This window comes from Sebastes fasciatus, chromosome 10 (assembly GCF_043250625.1).
Source record: "Sebastes fasciatus isolate fSebFas1 chromosome 10, fSebFas1.pri, whole genome shotgun sequence".
Classification (NCBI taxonomy): domain Eukaryota; kingdom Metazoa; phylum Chordata; class Actinopteri; order Perciformes; family Sebastidae; genus Sebastes; species Sebastes fasciatus.
In genome coordinates this window covers 36,109,265-36,125,596 of record NC_133804.1, presented here as the reverse complement: position 1 = coordinate 36,125,596, position 16,332 = coordinate 36,109,265, and the positions used below count along the sequence as shown (strand labels likewise).

The 16,332-nt window shown below is 41.1% G+C and overlaps 1 protein-coding gene across 4 annotated transcripts in view; it reads left to right on the top strand.

Annotated features, from left to right (window-relative positions):
• The window catches only part of pcdh12 (protocadherin 12), a 26,936-nt gene extending 11,041 nt beyond the window's left edge, over positions 1-15,895 (top strand). For 3 of the 4 annotated variants that reach the window (XM_074649590.1, XM_074649589.1, XM_074649588.1), the window contains 3 exons: positions 6,371-6,522; positions 13,811-13,975; positions 14,230-15,895. In XM_074649590.1, the coding sequence (XP_074505691.1) occupies positions 6,371-6,522; positions 13,811-13,975; positions 14,230-14,492 (580 nt within the window). In that variant the 3' untranslated portion in view covers positions 14,493-15,895. Of the gene's footprint in view, positions 1-6,370; positions 6,523-13,810; positions 13,976-14,229 lie in introns of those variants that run through there. The other variant, XR_012595699.1, reaches the window with a different exon arrangement.
• Positions 15,896-16,332: the final 437 nt, after the last annotated feature.

Below are 16,332 nucleotides of genomic sequence, written 5' to 3'. Positions count from 1 at the left end.
TCGGGCCTCATACTGACGCGGTGGTCGGGCCTCACACTCACGTGGTGGTTGGGCCTCACACTCACGTGGTGGTTGGCCTCATACTGGCGCGTTGGTCGGGCCTCATACTGGCGCGTTGGTCGGGCCTCACACTGACGTGGTGGTCGGGCTTCATACTGACGCGTTTGTCGGGCCTCACATTGACGTGGTGGTCGGGCCTCACACTGACGCGGTGGTCGGGCCTCATACTGACACGGTGGTCGGGCCTCACACTGATGTGGTGGTTGGGCCTCATACTGACGTGGCGGTCGGGCCTCACATTGATGCGGTGGTCGGGCCTCACACTGACGCGGTGGTCGGGCCTCATACTGACGCGTTGGTCGGGCCTCATACTGACGCGGTGGTCGGGCTTCACACTGATGTGGTGGTCGGGCCGAGTAGTATATATAGTATTATTATATTATATTATATATAGTAGTATATATAGTATCATTATATTATATTATATATAGTAGTATATACAGTACTGCATGATAGTATAGTATATATATTTATATATATATATACTATAGTATTATTATATGATATATAGTAGTATATATAGTATCATTATATTATATTATATATAGTAGTATATATAGTATCATTATATTATATTATATATAGTAGTATATATAGTATTATTATATGATATATAGTAGTATATATAATATTATTATATTATATTATATATAGTAGTATATATAGTATTATTATATGATATTATATATAGTAGTATATATAGTATTATTATATTATATATAGTAGTATATACAGTACTGCATAGTAGTATAGATAGTATAGTATATATATAAATATATATATATACTATACTGTATTATTATATGATATATAGTACTATATACAGTACTGCATAGTAGTATAGATAGTATGTATATATATATATATATACAGTATATATATATAGTATTATTATATTATATTATATATAGTAGTATATATAGTATTATTATATTATATATAGTAGTATATACAGTACTGCATAGTAGTATAGATAGTATAGTATATATATATAGTATTATTATATGATATATAGTAGTATATACAGTACTGCATAGTAGTATAGATAGTATATATATATATATATATAGAGTATATATATATAGTATTATTATATGATATTATATATAGTAGTATATATAGTATTATTATATTATATATAGTAGTATATATAGTATCATTATATTATATATAGTAGTATATACAGTACTGCATAGTAGTATAGATAGTATAGTATATATATGTATATATAATATTATTATATGATATATAGTAGTATATATAGTATTATTATATTATATTATATATAGTAGTATATATAGTATTATTATATTATATATAGTAGTATATATAGTATTATATTATATATAGTAGTATATATAGTATTATTATATGATATATAGTAGTATATATAGAGGGACGTTTGCTTTGTGTTGTATCTGATAAATGTCTTCCTCGGTGTTTCTGACCGACTGACCAGCTGCGACTGAAATAACAGCAACAGACAAACAGGACGCAAAGTCAGAAACTCAATGTCACAGGAAGCGTGTCTCATAACCCCCCCGAGTATGTACGTGTGTGCGTGTGTGGAGGCAGGTTACAGCAGCTCTATCTGAGTGATTCAGAGTCTCTGACAGGAAGCAGCTACCTCAGCGTCACCGTGGCGATGAGATTAGATATGACATCACCTTGATACACACAGACACCTTATTGTACTTGTGAGGTCTTTAGCTATCAAACAGTCACATGAATCATTATTGGAGGCGCCATTTAAAGCGCGCTTTTAAAGCGCGCTTTTATAGCGCGCTTTTAGAGCGCCGTTTTGGGCACCATTTAGAGCTGATATGGACGTCCAGTCTCCGTGATAAAGGCGGTGTTTCCTTCATGCCAAGCTATTATTTACTTCCTGATAGCGTGTTTGGTATTGAACGTTGTTCTTTAACACATTCATGACAAAATCATGAAGGAATGTGAACTGAAGAGTGGAATTAGATTTTAATATGATGATGAAATAATAAAATTAGGTTGTTTGCTTCAGAGTGACTAACTCGTCTGTGAGCTCACCTTCATCTGACTGGCACTTCCTGTCTGAGCCCGCCTGCAGCTACACACCCTGATACTACACACTCTGATAATACACACTCTGATACTACACACTCTGATACTACACACTCTGTGTGTGTGTGTGTGTGTGTGTGTGTGTGTGTGTGTGTGTGTGTGTGTGTGTGTGTGTGTGTGTGTGTGTGTGTGTGTTTGTGTGTGTGTGTGTGTGTGTGTGTGTCCATGTGTGTGTGTGTGTGTGTGTGTGTGTGTCAGGCATTTCATCAGCATCTTATCTCACTACTCAAACGTCTGTTCTGGTCTGAAGATGTAAACCGGAGTCCTGTCTGGTTTTTATCAGGATTTATTTTCCGTGTTTCTTTGTGAGGAAAAACAAAAAGGTTAATATTGATCTTTTGATCTATTGAGTTTTATTTATTAATTTAAGGGTTAATTTTTTATTTTTAGTAAATTGTTATTCAGTTTGGAGCAGCAGAGTTTTTCCTGAATGATCCAGAAAAAAACTTTGACATCAAAACTTTTGCATAAATAAAACCTCAAACCAAGAAGGCTAGTACATTTCTTAACCCTTAATTATTAATATTATTATAAATAATATATATGTTATATAATCATATTATTTCCTTTTCCTTTGTTTTTACAGATTAAAGCTCAAAGGAGAGAGGGCATCATATTTCATACAAACAGAGACAAATCTTTGATTTTGGGCTACATAAATATAACGTATAAAATATATAATAACTTGACTTTATTGGTCCTAGTTTCTGTCAGTGTTTTACATTATGTGTATATATGTGTATATATGAGGATATATGTGGATATATGTGTATATATGAGGATATATGTGGATATATGTGGCTATATGTGTATATATGAGGATATATGAGGATATATGTGGATATATGTGGATATATGTGTATATATGAGGATATATGAGGATATATGTGGATATATGAGGATATATGAGGATATATGTGGATATATGAGGATATATGTGGATATATGTGTATATATGAGGATATATGTGTATATATGAGGATATATGAGGATATATGTGGATATATGTGGATATATGTGGATATATGTGGATATATGAGGATATATGAGGACTGAAAATTAAAATTGCACTATTATGAACAATTTGCCAACAATAATGCTATGCCTCACACGGGGCACCAAAATGTAGGGATTTGGCAGTAACAGGTTTGATTATTAGCAAATTAATTAATAAATAATAATAGAATTATTAATATTAATAAAAATTATCAATAAACATTAATAATAAACGGGGCACCACCCTGGAATCAGGGACCAATAACCAAAACGTTAATATAGTCTCATTAAATATACTAAACTATCAATTTGGAACGTTAATTAATAATTAAATTAATAACTATAACCAAACTAAATAGTAAAGGTTGAAGGATATCGGAGTTCTTGACATAGCAGAGGTTGGCATTATTCACTCTTGTACAACATTAAACAGACCAGCATGTATATTCCACAAACATTTATTTACAAGATAATAAAGGTTTAAAACACATTATTAATCTAACTAAATAACTAAACTAAACAAACCAAACAAAGTGTGTGAGCATGTGTGTGTGTCTGTTTGAGAGAGAGAGAGAGAGGGGGGGGAGAGAGACAAGATGGCTTCTTGTCTCAAGATGTCTGCCTACAGACAAAAGGGGCGAGCACTGTAAAACTACAAAGATGGCAGGATCAAAGATGGCCGCCAACATGTCAAGAGGGGGGTGATGTGAGGGTTAAGATTATCTGAAGCTGTATATTTATGTTAACTAATTCACAGTTTCTGTATGTGATCTTAATGTGTGTCAGATAATGCAGTGGGTTAGAAAAGATGGTTAGTTTGCATGCAAGACCTTGTCTATGTGAAGCATAAACTAAACACATCAGATGTGGCGAAGTCAACTACCCAAATACAAATAACTACAAATAATATCACAACAGTGAAACTCAATGAATAACATTAATCATATCAATACAAGTACATTTTAGAAATCAAAGTTGAACAGTCTTGCTCAGCCATGTGCTATTGCTACTGCCAAGGTAAGCCCAGTACGTTACCAATCCATGGAAGAAAATGGGTTTGTAATTCCATGTGTTGAAGTTGTGGTTCCAAGTCGAAGATGTTGTCTTTGCTCTGCTCAAATCAAGTTGTGCAGATTGGAGGAAGCTGATAGCTCCAATACTTCTTCCCAGCAGCTTGATAGCTTGGTGCTAACTTCCTTGCGGTTGCTGCTTGAAGTTAGTTGGTAAAAAGGCAGGCTCTCGCGTCCTCTGCCCTAGAGGTTCCTTGTGTTCCTATGGCTGTTTCCTAACAGGCCATAGATAAGAGAGCAGAGCTGCTTCTGGTCTGGAGAGCAGGAGGTGAGAAGAAAGGGCAGAAAGAGGAGGAACAAAGAGATTCCTCTGGTGTTGTCCTGGGTGAATTTCACACCTATGTGTGAATGCTACAGTAGCCAATGGCTACTGAGCTGCGTCCACAGCCAATGGCTGCATGACTCAAGGATCCTGAGAAGCGTAGTTCATTGTCTTTGCAACCAGTAATGGTGGGTCCCTACAACTTGGATATATGAGGATATATGTGGATATATGAGGATATATGTGGATATATGTGGATATATGTGGATATGTGTGGATATATGTGGCTATATGTGGCTATATGTGGATATATGAGGATATATGTGGCTATACAGACATGGACAAAATTGTTGGTACCCTTCCGTTAAAGAAAGAAAAACCCACAATGGTCACTGAAATAACTTGAAACTGACAAAAGCAATAATAAATAAAAATGTACTGAAAATTACCTAATGAAAATCAGATATTGCTTTTGAATTTTGGTTCAACAGAATCATTTTAAAAAACAAACTATTGAAACTGGCCTGGACAAAAATGATGGTGGTCAAGGTACATCAGTGTCAGATCGCACCATCCGTCACTGTTTGAGCCAAAGTGGACTTAATGGAAGACGACCCAGGAGGACACCAAATCATAAAAAAGTGAGACTGGAATTTGCCAAAATGCATATTGACAAGCCACAAAGCTTCTGGGAGAATGTCCTTTGGACAGATGAGACAAAACTGGAGCTTTTTGGCAAGTCACATCAGCTCTATGTTCACAGACGCAAAAATGAAGCATCCAAAGAAAAGAACACTGTACCTAATGTGAAACATGGAGGAGGCTAGGTTATGTTCTGGGGCTGTTTTGCTGCATCTGACACAGGGTGTCTTGAATCTGTGCAGGGTACAATGAAATCTCAAGACTATCAAGGCATTCTGGAGCGAAATGTGCTGCCCAGTGTCAGAAAGCTTGGTCTCAGTTGCAGGTCATGGGTCCTCCAACAGGATAATGACCAGAAACACAGCTAAAAACACCCAAGAATGGCTAAGAACTAAACATTGGACTATTCTGAAGTGGTCTTCTATGAGCCCTGATCTAAATCCTATTGAACATCTGTGGAAGGAGCTGAAACATGCAGTCTGGAGAAGGCACCCTTCAAACCTGAGACAGCTGGAGCAGTTTGCTCACGAGGAGTGGGCCAAAATACCTGTCGACAGGTGCAGAAGTCTCATTGAGAGTTACATAAATGGCTTGATTGCAGTGATTGCCTCAAAAGGTTGTGCAACAAAATATTAAGTTAAGGGTATCATCATTTTTGTCCAGGCCAGTTGCATTAGTTTGTTTTTTAAAATAATTCTGTTGAACCATAATTCAAAAGCAATATCTGATTTTCATTAGTTAATTTTCAGTTAATTTTTATTTATTATTACTTTTGTCAGTTTCAAGTTATTTCAGTGACCATTGTGGGTTTTTCTTTCTTTAACGGAAGGGTACCAACAATTTTGTCCACGTCTGTATGTGGATATATGTGGATATATGAGGATATATGAGGATATATGTGGATATATGTGGATATATGAGGATATATGTGGATATATGTGGATATATGAGGATATATGTGGATATATGTGGATATTTGTGGATATATGTGGATATATGAGATAGATGTGAGTGTTTTAAAGCAAACTGATGAAAACTAACTTGCCGATTCAGACGTCCGTAAACTCTCTTTAGACTCACAGCCGGCAGCCGATGAGAGAATCTGACCGTCTGATTGAGAGTTCATGACAACGTCAGGAACATTAATCCTCTCCTTTTGTGTTTGATGGAGTATTAAGAGGTGTCATGTTGGATGTTATCTGACAGTTATTGTTATTATTATTATTGTGTACTTCATGTGCAGATACGGAGGCCAGGACTGTTCTGATTGGCAGAGCACCAAAGACAGCGGACACGGTGAGAGCGAGGCTGGAGACGTGGACTGGGAACCGGGAAGAGACTCACCGATAGACCTTCAGCTGGAGGACGGACTCACCAACCTGCTCAACAACCCCGGTAAACACACGCACACACACACACACACACACACACACACACACACACACGCCTCTTCTACTCTATATAGACTCTAAACTCTATAAACAACACAACAGGCCTCATCTACTCTATAAACCGTGAGAAGAGTGAATTTGTGCATAAATTGATCACCTGATCCATCTTATATCGTGTTGAAGAGGTGAACCAGTCCTTTTGAGGAGAATCCCAATGCGTTTCATGCACGTTGCACAGATGTTGTAACGGGAGAGACAGATGAATGGCTGATGGTTGATAAACTCCTATTACGTCACTCTACAGTGTTTTCTGTCTATTTCATAAACTCAACTGGTGTTACTGAGTTTAGCTGCGACCTCCTGGTGGAACTCTTTGATTCAGCAGCTGAACTTTGACCCCTGCAGAACACACAGACTGATCACTTACAAAGGACACACACTGACGAAGATATAAACAGGAAGAAAGCAGGAAATAACACTGTGAGGCAGGTTCTACATCCACATCCACCACACGCTCCTCTCTTCTTACTACGACTCACAATGTTTCTCAGATTCAAACTGCTGAAAGAAAGACATGTTTCTCTCTTTATCTAATAAATAATTAAAATGAGAAAGTCTAACTAAGAAGTTTGAGCTGCCAAACATCAAACATACTCAAAGGGAAACTTTGCTGAACAACAAGACCGCCTTTGGAGTCTCGTGTGAAACCAAGTCAACGTTGACTTATTTTACTGTAGTTTTATAACCAAACTTACGTACTTAACTAATTATACGTAACAAACGTACTTATTTTAACCCAAACCATGATCTTTTCCTCAACCTAACCAAGTAGTATTGTTGCGTAAGGAATCCTAAAAACCTACGTTGGAAATGTATTTTACATGTAACGAGCGGAAACTGTTGCCGTCCCTGACACGTCTAAAATTGACACTAGAGTGTCATAGTTTGAAGCGTAGGGCCGCTGGCGGAGGTATCGGGTTGAGTTCGGAGTGAGCACCCAGAGCTCCTCGCTCATCTGACTCTAGAGCTGTTATTCCAACTACCAGCCCGATCTCACCAAACGGCGTATGAATGGCACAGCAGTTTGTAAGTCATTTTGCATACAACAACAACGCTGTTCTTGCTTTTGGCGTGTAATTTCACACCGTTAAACATATTCAGGTGAAGATGCTGCGCTCATGCTGCGGACATAGAATAAAAAGAGAGAGAGACTGCTGATGGAGGGAGGGACGGGAGGTCGATGGGTCCAACAAACACAGGACTTTCAACCAGTGTCCCAAAGTGTTGTTGAGTTGTTTGAAGTTACATTAGTGACGTTTGTGACGTGTTTTCCAAACACGTGATGTTGTCTACGTATGTATTTTACAGACTTATTTAAAGTCCAACCATGATGTTTTTCCTAAACCTAAGTGGTTTTGTTGCCTAAACATAACCACAACCATTTCACGGTAATGACGTGGCGTTAAATGACACGTGAAGAGCCTAAAATGCATTATCATGATGTGCAGAATGTCCTTAAAATGTTATTTATACGCCTTACCGTGAGATCAGGTTGACCAAACAACAGCCCTAGAGCCGGCAAAAGTCCGCCCGATGACACAAAACTTTGCTGGCAAACGAGCGGGGAGCTCTGGGGAGCTCTGGGTGATGGCAACATGGAGGACAGCAGTGTTCATTATCATATACGACAGTATACTAAACCAACATAGCAGTGATAGAAAGCTGGTTGAACATCTGCAAAGTTTTCCTTCGAGGCTCATTGTTTAGCTGGGAACTCCATTATGTCGGCCAGCCAGCGCTGGGTGTGTGTACAGTAGGTGTGTGTGTTTGTGTGTGAGTGCGTGTGTGTGCGTGTGTGTAGGTGTGTAGGTGTGTGTGTGTGTGTGTGTGTAGGTGTAGGTGTGTGTGTGTGTGTTTCTTCCTGGTATTGTGCCGATCGGAGCCTTGGGGCGAGCAGAGGGGTTTACCGGCTGATGATGTGAGAGCAGCAGAGAGAGAAGCACGGAGAGTGAGTGGGAGGATGTTGTGTTACAGTGTGTGATGGTAGACTCACCTCCAGCCTGCAGGCTGTAATATAAATATATAATATATATATCAGTGTAACTCACACCAGAGGACGGGGACAGCTCAGTGAGTGTTGAAGCTTTGATGAAGCCGTCGGGGCAACACATTCCTCTCTCTCTCTCTCTCTCTCACTGACCTGTAACCACTCCTTCTTCTTCTGCTTCTTCTGACTGTCATGATGAATCACACAAACACAGACCTGAGTCTTTGTTCAGCTCTGGAGATGATGTTACGGTGTTGAGAGCAGAGTGAATGGCTCTTTCTTCAGCTGGTTGTGTTTCTCAGGTTGTTAAGGTTATGATGGTGAGGTGTTAATATTTTCCTGCTTCCTATGTGTTTTTATTAGAGTTGGAAATCACAGTAATATTACAATCTAGCACTGTGGTTGGAAGGATCTTTAAAGTCTCTGATCTGTCGTGTATTATGAGTTATTTAAAAGGAAAGTATACCTTTAATATGGACAAAACTGGTGACTGGACCAGTGTGTAACAAGTAGGGAGATCTATTGGCAGAAATGGAATATAATATTCATAATCGTTGTGTTTTTGTTAGCTTAGAATGAGTCGGTTATATCTACGCAGGGAGCCGGCCGCCATGTTTCTACAGGAGCCCAGAACGGACGAACCAAACACCGGCTCTAGAGAGGGACATTTTCACGTTTTCGCGCTCGGCACACGTGAGAGTTTAAGTTGATTACAATTGACAACCTTATTGCTAGATGCCGCCAGATCCTACACACTGCACCTTTAAGGTCAGCGGGGGCATGACGAATAAACAACACGACAATGTGAAATACCCTCCCCCCCCCACAAAATGACCCTGTGTAAAGGCCTTTAGTCTCAACAATTCTCATATGAAGACCAAAACCAGTTTAATGTGTGTCTGCATCAAAGCCTGATATCTCTTCTTCCTCTGTGTCTTAGAGCTCCATTGTGGGTGACGTGTTCCTTCATGACCATGACAGCTGCTCTCATACACTGTTCAGCTGTAATCCACGTAATCGTGAACCAGGAGTAAGGTGATGGTCAGGGTCAAGGTCAGGGTCAGAAAGGTCGGGGTGGATGGGGACACGTTCACCAGGAGACCGGTGTTGGTGTCCCGTGTGAAACCAGAAGTCAATGTTGAGTTATTTGTCACGTAACTTCCGTTAAGTAACGACACCTCTGGAGTTATTTTAAGCCAAACCGCCATCTTTTCCTGAACCTAAGTTGTTTTGTTGCCTAAACGGAAGTTTAGTTTGAAAAGACTGGAGCAGAAATTGACACGCGTGTCACGTGTTGCTGGACATTTGTAGGAAAATGAGGAATACCTTTTCGTAAGATATCATATGAACTGTTGTATGAGCAACAGATAATCCCTAGAGCACCGCATGTGGATGAATCCACCGCTGAAAAATAGTCCCCAACTAATGCACTATTCCATCCTGTTTGTTTGATAGAAACTACAGTGATCAGCTGTTTTAGGAAATTACTGAGCTGTTTCTTTTAAATGAAACTATAAATGTGAAAGCTGATTTTCATCTTCAGTAGGAACCGATGGGTTTACAGCTGAGAGCCACAGACACATCGCTGGTTTGGGTCTATTCATGGGATTTGTTCTTTTAGTCCAGCATGAAGTCAAACCTGAAACCTGAAAACAACTAGCCTCTGAATAAGTTTGGTAAAAGTAGCACTGTACATATTACTTTTTAAACCTGATATTGGCTGATACTGACCACTGATATCAAGCTGTAGCTGCACGTCTCATCCTCATAACATCAGGCTTCTTGTTCTCTCAGTGATGCAAACTGTGAATTTATGCACCAAACATTTATACCAGCCTGAAAAAAAGGTTCAAATTTGATTCCCCAGATAAAATCCGAGGTAAAGGGAGGTTTAATTTACGGGTTAAACAGGCATGAACGATGGCTTTAAACAGCAGACAACAGATCTCCGAGGGATGAAACTCGATGCGTTCAGTGATTGAAAGAGTATTCTGTGTTTGGAGGATCTAGGGTTGATGAAGAAGGGTTGATGAAGGAGGGTTAGGGTTGATGGAGGAGGGTTAGGGTTGATGGAGGAGGGTTAGGGTTGATGAAGGAGGGTTGGGGTTGATGGAGGAGGGTTAGGGTTGATGGAGGAGGGTTAGGGTTGATGAAGGAGGGTTGGGGTTGATGGAGGAGGGTTAGGGTTGATGGAGGAGGGTTAGGGTTGATGGAGGAGGGTTAGGGTTGATGAAGGAGGGTTAGGGTTGATGGAGGAGGGTTAGGGTTGATGAAGGGTTAGGGTTGATGAAGGGTTAGGGTTGATGGAGGAGGGTTAGGGTTGATGAAGGAGGGTTAGGGTTGATGAAGGGTTAGGGTTGATGGAGGAGGGTTAGGGTTGATGGAGGAGGGTTAGGGTTGATGGAGGAGGGTTAGGGTTGATGGAGGGTTAGGGTTGATGATGGAGGGTCAGGGTTGATGGAGGAGGAGGGTTAGGGTTGATGAAGGAGGGTTAGGGTTGATGGAGGAGGAGGGTTAGGGTTGATGAAGGAGGGTTAGGGTTGATGGAGGGTTAGGGTTAGGGTTGATGAAGGAGGGTTAGGGTTGATGGAGGGTTAGGGTTAGGGTTGATGAAGGAGGGTTAGGGTTGATGAAGGAGGGTTAGGGTTGATGGAGGAGGGTTAGGGTTGATGAAGGAGGGTTAGGGTTGATGATGGAGGGTTAGGGTTGATGAAGGAGGGTTAGGGTTGATGGAGGAGGGTTAGGGTTGATGGAGGAGGGTTAGGGTTGATGGAGGAGGGTTAGGGTTGATGGAGGGTTAGGGTTAGGGTTGATGAAGGAGGGTTAGGGTTGATGGAGGAGGGTTAGGGTTGATGGAGGAGGGTTAGGGTTGATGAAGGAGGGTTAGGGTTGATGGAGGGTTAGGGTTGATGATGGAGGGTCAGGGTTGATGGAGGAGGAGGGTTAGGGTTGATGAAGGAGGGTTAGGGTTGATGGAGGAGGGTCAGGGTTGATGGAGGAGGAGGGTTAGGGTTGATGATGGAGGGTTAGGGTTGATGGAGGGTTAGGGTTGATGATGGAGGGTCAGGGTTGATGGAGGAGGAGGGTTAGGGTTGATGAAGGAGGGTTAGGGTTGATGGAGGAGGAGGGTTAGGGTTGATGAAGGAGGGTTAGGGTTGATGGAGGGTTAGGGTTAGGGTTGATGAAGGAGGGTTAGGGTTGATGGAGGAGGGTTGGGGTTGATGATGGAGGGTTAGGGTTGATGAAGGAGGGTTAGGGTTGATGGAGGGTTAGGGTTAGGGTTGATGAAGGAGGGTTAGGGTTGATGAAGGAGGGTTAGGGTTGATGGAGGAGGGTTGGGGTTGATGATGGAGGGTTAGGGTTGATGAAAGAGGGTTAGGGTTGATGGAGGAGGGTTAGGGTTGATGGAGGAGGGTTAGGGTTGATGGAGGAGGGTTAGGGTTGATGGAGGAGGGTTAGGGTTGATGATGGAGGGTTAGGGTTGATGGAGGAGGGTTAGGGTTGATGGAGGAGGGTTAGGGTTGATGGAGGAGGGTTAGGGTTGATGGAGGAGGGTTAGGGTTGATGGAGGAGGGTTAGGGTTGATGGAGGGTTAGGGTTAGGGTTGATGAAGGAGGGTTAGGGTTGATGGAGGGTTAGGGTTAGGGTTGATGAAGGAGGGTTAGGGTTGATGGAGGAGGGTTAGGGTTGATGGAGGAGGGTTAGGGTTGATGAAGGAGGGTTGGGGTTGATGATGGAGACCGCAGCTCTTCAGCTGAGTGTTGAACTTTACTCCACTACATTCATCTGATGGTTGGAGTTTATTCACAGTAAATATAATAATAATAATAATACGACCCGTTTCAGCTCAATGACATGATAAACTCTTAAGATGACGTCTCGTAAGGAACTAAATCTGTGATCCTTCGACTGAATTCAGAACTTTTCACCTTCTTTTTTAGTAATTTAACGCTCAAGAATTTACTTTTAATACTTTTACTTTTAATGAAATGTTGCATAGGACTTTTACTTGTAATTAATATAGAATTTCTCGATTGAAGTACTTCTACTGGAGCCTGACCAATACATCGGCATAGACGATATTATACGTATACAGTATGTTAAGTTATATATGTACATATATGTTGGCTGATATGTAACAAGAAACTGCAGTAAAGAAATGTTTGAGGTAATTTGGAAACAGCGTCTCAAACTATCAGACGTTTATTTTAACTGTAAATGTCTGATCGGTGCATCCCTATAGCATAAAGTCTCAAATTAATTCTCAAATAATGGTTGCAATCTATTCAACATGCTTTTTAAATGCATCTGAAGCTGCTGAAAAATGATATATGAAATAACTACATCTCTGTTTAGAACTCACGCCTGACGTTTTTAATACTTGGGAAATAAAAAACAAAACTACATTTCTTTCTGAATGATAGAATCAACAACAGGTCCGACTGTCTCCATACAGACAGATCCTGAAACGATCTGTGTCATATGTTTCATACTGATGAGCATTTAAACCGCTCGTGTTGGCGTCTGTTCCCATGAACATCATCTCACCTTCCTGATTCCAGACGCATGCTGAGAAGCTCTTTCATTGTTTTTAGAAGATCAGATGAAACTTATAAATAGGTCCAACGGGGAATCGTGTTGTTATGTTAGCAGATAACAACCAGGAAGAGCAGGACGTAAACAGGATGTGATGAGGACCAGATCAGAGACGACGGCGTTAAACACTTTTCTGTCACAGTTTGTCCAACATGTTTTACAGTAGAAGAAGAAATGAAATGAGACGTATAATCTTCTCGGATGAGTTTGTTTGTGACTCAGAGACTCGGTTTGTGTGTTTTCACTCAGACACACCCGGCGTTTACGCCTCTGACAGCGACTGGAATGTCAGGCTGGAGACGTGGAAGCCTAAAGGTTGTTTTTCTGGCGGTGTGGACGTGATGTTTAGCCGTAGGTTTGGAGCGCGTGGGGCGTCGTGGATGGCAGGAAGAGCCTGTTGACAGCAGCCAGATAAAACCACTGTGTCCTTTCCTCCGTCTCTTCCTGCCTCGTTCACGTCCAGCAGTTAGAGAGAAACTAAAAGGGAAGATTACTCTTAATCTGAAGAAGTGTATCAGGACAGGAAAAGTGAATCTGTTTCCAGGAGTTTCTGTTTTTTTGCACAACCTAAACATAACTAAACTCTTCTGATAGAAGAGCAAGAATCTGCAGATCAAACATCTAATGTCTCTCCTCTCTCTCCTCTCAGATGACGTCTTCTCGGAGCTCAACGACCCGGCCTGGATGGCCCGACTCTCTCTCCCACTCACCGCCGATTACCACGACAATGTTTTTGTCCCCAACGGGCCTCCATCCCCTGAAAGTGAGCTCCTTCCCCGGGACGCTCTGGACTCCTCGTCCTTCTCCACCTTCGGTAAAACACCAACAACTCTTGTTTGCTGTCATTTCAATCAAGAAGTTAAAGTTAAAGTAAAAATCACAGCGGTTAAATCTACTTCATTATTTAAAAAGAACAAGAAAGTCTGCAAAACCAACAATTATTCACATTCTAGAAGCTGAAACCTGAGTTGAGTTTCTGATACGATTAATCGACCAAATAATTGCTCTAGTTACGTAGAACGTCCTCTTTCAGTTCAGTGACACCTCCATCTCCTCTTCCTCCTTCAGGTAAAACTCCAGAGAAGGACGGCCCACTGGGCGGCGCCCTCCTGTCTGAGGTCAGCACGCTGTTTGAGATGCTGATGACGCAGAAGGCCGACGCCCACCCCGGCCCGCGGCCCGACGTCCTGTACCGACTCTCTGCAGCGTACCGGCGCTCGCTGGGCCTGGACGGCGCCGGCGCCACCACTGCTGCAGGCAACGCACCGAGGAACTCTGGGAACGCTGAGAAGAGGTCGGGCCTGGCTGCACCTTCAGGACTTTATCAATAACACTGGATATGACTGAGCACACGAGAGGAGAGTGTTGGGATTTTAGAGGCATTACCTGATGAAATACTTAAATATGATTTTAATGACTGTAAATAATTCCACGATGAATCGCAACTTCAATATACATGAAGAATGTGCTTGTTTTGATTCCTACAGGAAACCATCTCAACTTCATAAAAAGCACAAATTGGAGGTTATCGTTATCATAGCAGTGACGGCGTCCCGGTTCTCGACACGATGAGACTTTAATAAGTTACCAGAAACTGAAACACAAAAACAGACCGCTACTTCTTCTCAACGCTAAACACCCAAACTACAGACTCAGTCTTCACCTCTTACAATGAATGAGTCTGTTTGCGTCTTTCCTCCGACTTTACGGTTCATCACAGCCTCTAATTTCCACTTCACGTCCTTGTGCGTCGGTATCAAGACGCCAGAACAAACAACCTGCTGATCATTGAGATATTCTCTGAGCTTATTCTCAAATATCAAATGTCTCAAAAGCTAAACATGTCAGGTGTGTAAATTTTATCTTAATCCGAGGAGGAGATGGTTAGAATCAATGATTCAACAGATGGACAGACTCTCCGTCCTCAGACCGATGTACGAATGCAGATGTGTTGAACACGACAGATCCGGTTAAAATGGTGCTACAGTACTTAGATTCTGTTTTAAATCAGGAAGCATCAGGCACTTCAATCCAGCTTTAATGTAGTAAATGAAATGAGTCAAGTGTGGTGGAAGGAGAACAAAGACAGAGGAGTCTGTAGACTAAAAGACAAACTGGAGACAGGTTTAGTTTCAGAATATTTACTCTGAAAGACGAGTAAAGTGGAGGAAAAACAGACGATGATGTGAAGGAAAACAGGAAGTGAAGGAAAACAGGAACTTCAGTCGCAGTAGACGTTATCACTGATGGTGAATCTGAACGGTGAAAACGTGTCTAGTTTCCTTGTTATCTTGATCCTGTTCGGGCGGATGAACAGTCTGTCAGGACGTAGTAAACTTGGCTCTAGTTTTGTGTTTTGGCCGGCGACCAGAAAGGAAATGTTGCTTTGTCTTTGTGTTTTTCCTCAAGACTAAACAGAAACCAGCTGAATACAGAGAAGAAAGAGAGTTTGACCAACTCCACCTTCTGAAAGTTAATCTACTTTAAGATCACCGTCTGTGCTCTTTCAGGAGGATTTGGGAATATTAACTGTTGCATTATGGGTAGCAATAACTCTGCAGTTGTTTCTTAAGTTATTGATTTAACTTCTATCCAAAGTTGTCTTGTTATTTGTGACTTTTTTAACTGTATTTTGCAAACCAGAGGAACAGCACTTTGTACATAGTCTTTTTGTTTGAAGATGTTTTTATGTTAGTTTTGTAAGTTTTTCAATAAAGTGTGTATCATGTTTAAATTAATTTCTAAAGAGGTCATCATGTTTTCACCTCATTTCAAATGTGGGAACTCAAACAGCATTCACAACTTCATCACATTTTATTAAATATGTGTGTGAATCCTCCTTCAGAGTCTTAGTGAGTGTGTGACTGTACAAACATCTGCTCACATCATGGGGACTCGCCTTCTTTCCACGGGATCAAACATTTGTTCCCCACGGAGTTTATTTTAGGGTGAAGATGATCTTTTGGTGACGGTTAGAATTGTAGGGACCTCACGAGACAAAGAGCCTTGGCCTACATGGGAAACCAGAAACCTGATCACAGCAGGGGTCCCAACGGCCAAGCTCTGAAAATCTCTCACCTACATGCGAGATTTCATGTTGAATCCAAAACAAGGACTCCCATTGGATGAGGCTAACAGGAAATGTGGGGTCTTTCCGGTGAAACGCCCACT